Source organism: Lemur catta, chromosome 7, assembly GCF_020740605.2.
Source record: "Lemur catta isolate mLemCat1 chromosome 7, mLemCat1.pri, whole genome shotgun sequence".
Lineage (NCBI taxonomy): Eukaryota > Metazoa > Chordata > Mammalia > Primates > Lemuridae > Lemur > Lemur catta.
This window is the reverse complement of record NC_059134.1, coordinates 60,965,233-60,969,277: the sequence shown is the minus strand read 5'-3', so window position 1 is coordinate 60,969,277 and position 4,045 is coordinate 60,965,233. Positions and strand designations below refer to the sequence as shown.

Genomic DNA, 4,045 nt, shown 5'->3' with positions numbered 1-4,045 from the left:
AGTGAGACTGTCTAGACTCCAAATTATGACTTTATTTGCCCATGCTTGCAGACATATTTTAACCATGGTCCCATACTGTGCCAACTTCTGTATTCATGATAGGGTCAGATGTACACAAGACATAGTCCCTGCCCTCAAAGAAACCAGTCTAGAACTGTGTAAATAGTACGTTAGTGGATCATCAGAATAGAAATCATGTACAGACCGGCTTTTTCAAAGAATAATAATAACTCACAGGACTGAATGATCAAACATGGTTCAGGGAAGACTTCAGAAAGAAGTAGTCCAAAACTTTCCTAAATTAGCTTAGAACGAAATACTTTCAGCACAGCCTTGCGAATTTGCTTGGTCTTCACACTGTAGATTATGGGATTCACTACAGGAGGGATGAGCAGATAAACATTGGCAATGAGTGTGTGCACGAGGGGAGGGGCATGCTTCCCAAATCTGTGCACCAGTGACAAGCTGATCATGGGAATGTAGAAGATGGCAACAGCACTGATGTGGGAAATGCAGGTACCAAAAGCCTTTTTCCGCTCCTCTGGGGAGGCAATAGAGAGCACAGAGCGGATGATCAGAACATAGGAGAGGAGGATCAAGACAGAGTCCAAGCCAGCAGTAGAGATGACAATGGCCAGGCCAAATGCACTGTTGATCCTGGTGTCTGTGCACGAGAGCTTCATCACATCAGGGTGGAAGCAATAGGAGTGGTGGAGCATGTGGCTGTGGCAGAAGGACAGACGTTTGAGGAGCAAGAGTAAGGGCACCAGAGCCACGGTCCCCCTAATAACGATTGCAAAGCCCACTTTGATGATCCGTGAATTGGTTAAGATTGTGGCATATCTCAGTGGGTTACAGATGGCAAGGAAGCGGTCAAAGGCCATTGCCAGGAGTACTGAGGACTCCATGAATGTGAAGCCATGGATAAAAAACATTTGGCCAATGCAGGCATCAAAACTGATTTCTGGAGCATTGAACCAGAAAATACTCAGCATGGTGACCAATGTAGAAAGACACAGACCTAGGTCTGTGAAGGACAGCATGGAGAGGAAATAGTACATGGGTTCATGGAGGCTCGACTCAGTGATGATGACAAACAGAATCATGCCATTCCCAGAGATAGCAATGGCATAGAGGCAACAGAAGGGGATGGAGATCCAGGCATGAAAGGTTTCAAGGCCAGGGATGCCAGTGAGAAAGAAGACCGAAGGGTGCAAAATGCTCTGGTTGAAGGATGATGGGATAATAATTGAGGGAAGCATATTTTCTTGGGGAAAGAACCATGTCCTGTAATAATAGAGAAGAAAAATATTTTTACTCTCTTCTATGAATCATACAATTTAGGATTACTGGAGAACCATGTCCTGTTCTTCAATGGAATTGCATAGTCTGTCACTGTTTTCTTAGATTTTATCTTGCGTGAACTTGGGGGAGACATAAAGCATTAAATTGTGTGAAGAAACCTGGTTTTAGCAAGATTCCCATTCTGTTACAACTAGGTTTCAACATATTTACATGCACATACATAAAAGAGGAGATAGATTCAATAATGGAAAATATTTTCCAGTTCTATGACTCTAGGTACATGGGCAGACAGGATATTTCTGGGCAACCATAAGCAACACAACAGGCAATTCAACCTTCTTTTCTTCACTTCTCAGTTTCCAAAGCAAAAACCTTGAGGCCCATTAAAAAAATAGGAGAATAAGATAATATTAAATATTTTCTAGTAACATATTTCTGATTGAATAAATACTCAATAGCTGTTGATAAAAATAAAACTAAATACTAGGAAAGAACCAATTAAATCTATACAAATAGACCACAGTGGGTGATAGTAGAAAAAAGTTTGTTTATCCAGGTGGTAGTTGAGAAACTAACTGATTGTGTTTAAGGGAAATTCCACCTGAAGAAAGATGGCTTAAAGGTAACCTCATCCCAAACAAAGGAACTCATTGGAAGCTCATGAATAATAATTGGAGCAGAGTTCTCTGAGCAAGTTTCTTGATTTTCCATCTTTGCAGAAAGGTATTGAGAAAGCATTGGCTGAGAGGGGATCTCCCTCCTGTGTTTGGAGATATGAGTGTACACTTGCCCAGATCTATGCTTCTATAGGGTTGAAGAAGTTGCTCTATATTGGCTCTTGTCCTAAACTTTCTAACACAGAATCTTTATCCACAGGAAGAATGCTTGGTTTTTAATGTATGTGTGTTCCCCTTGTATTCATTCAAGCATGTATTTACTCAAGAAATATTTAAATACTTACAAAATGCCATTGTATGCAATGGATAGAGTTAGAATTAAACCTGGTATTTTCAGAAGGCCTGTACATGACTCTGGGAAAGAAAATATCTGAGTATAAGTTAACTTGGTTCCCTTCATTACAACCCATGAATTAATAGGCAGAAGGTTAGACTTGGATGAGAATAATTGGTTACAGAAGAAGGTGTGTTCAGCAGGGCATTTCTCTAGGCATTTGAGGAGAGGAAGAGAGAAAAATGTTCAATACACGAAGCATCTTTGAGTACTCACTTAAAAAAATGATAATGACTGGAAAATTTGAATTGACAGGCAATACAAAACAAAACAAAATATATTGATTTTGGAGTCAGCCCTTGCACCTCAGTTGGAGGACCAGCCTCATTTTTTCACCTGTGACTTTTCATACAAGAATTGAGTCATGTACCTACATCTGCATCCCAGGGAAAGTGAATCCTGCCCTGATAATAAGGCTTGCAAGTTGTGAAACTGGTGTTTGTGGTTGAAGTCACAGGAGCAATGAAAATATTAATATCTTGGAGTAATAAATCTAAGGGAAAAAAAGTCTGAGGAAAGAGCCCTGGGAAATGGCAGTAGTTAATAAAAGACAAAAGAAACATCTTCTAATGAAACTGAAGAGGCATGACCACTAAGGTAACAATGACTCCCAGGAAAACACAATCATCTCAATCTTTTTAAATTGGCATAATAAATGAATTGTTAAAATATATACTACTGAGTTCACGGTCACCTAAATTACTCTGAACTGTTCCATGTTGGTTTTATAAACTATCTGAAGATTATATAATACAATGCCTGATGTATTTTGTAAAAGCCTTCCGTGCACTAAAATACTAACCTTGTGCACAGAAAAATTTGGGGTTCTGGAAAATGAGGTCATTTGATCCTGCCCCTTGCCCCTTGAAAGGTCATCTCAGGCAATAGAATCAGAGAGAGAGAGAGAGATTATCTCAAGCTCACAAACTTACTTGCAGAAAGATCCTGTACTAAAGCTGGGGGATCAGTCCTGCCCCTGACAAAGAGGTCCACTTTTGCCAGAAGAACACACAGGGAGAAAACTCAGAAATGGGGCAGCTATCGGATTTGAGAAAGAGAGCTTTTATAAGGAGCCCAGAAGCGGTCTGGTAAGAGACATTTCCCTAGCAGAAAAACAAATTCCTAGGGGAGAACTCTGTACAGCTGTGCCCTGCTAACCCTTTGTGCTCCAAGTAACAGATTGTAGAGGTAATGTCTTTTCAGTCCCTCTTCACTCTTACTTCCCCGAAAGAGAGTTCCATAGATGAATAGCAATTTCAGTTTTCATTCAAGAGCAATTTGACCCCAATCAGCTGTGGAACTAACCTTTGCATCGGGCCAGAGTAAGGGAAAAGTGGTGTTAACAGCTGAATTTTGTTCCGCTGTCATTTGCCAGTTTCACAGCAATGCTAAGTCACAGAACTCAGATAGGAAGGGGGTTGCTGAGTAACTGCACTCACTGAGCCTAGTGCACTGGTCACCTGCTTCACAGCCCAAAACCTTCCCCGGGGATCCTGAATATCCCAGGAGCTGTTGCTAACTAAAATGACAGCTTAAGAGGAAGTGACTAAAGGTACACTACAGAACTTTATGAGTCCCTTGTGTGTTCCTTGCTAGTTTATGGAGATACTAGGCTGCTCTGATAACTGACCTTAATCTGCTACCACTGTGTTTATCACTGTGGTGGAGAATTAACCATGTTTGGCGGGCAGCTGTGAACACACAGAAGTGGCTTTCAGCCTTTCCATTA

The 4,045-nt window shown here is 40.9% G+C and overlaps 1 protein-coding gene across 1 annotated transcript; it reads right to left on the bottom strand.

Annotated features, from left to right (window-relative positions):
- Positions 1-296: 296 nt before the first annotated feature.
- LOC123642016 (olfactory receptor 51F2-like) lies at positions 297-1,262 on the bottom strand. Its single transcript, XM_045556944.1, has one exon. The coding sequence runs from the start codon at positions 1,260-1,262 to the stop codon at positions 297-299; it is 966 nt and encodes a 321-aa protein (XP_045412900.1).
- Positions 1,263-4,045: the final 2,783 nt, after the last annotated feature.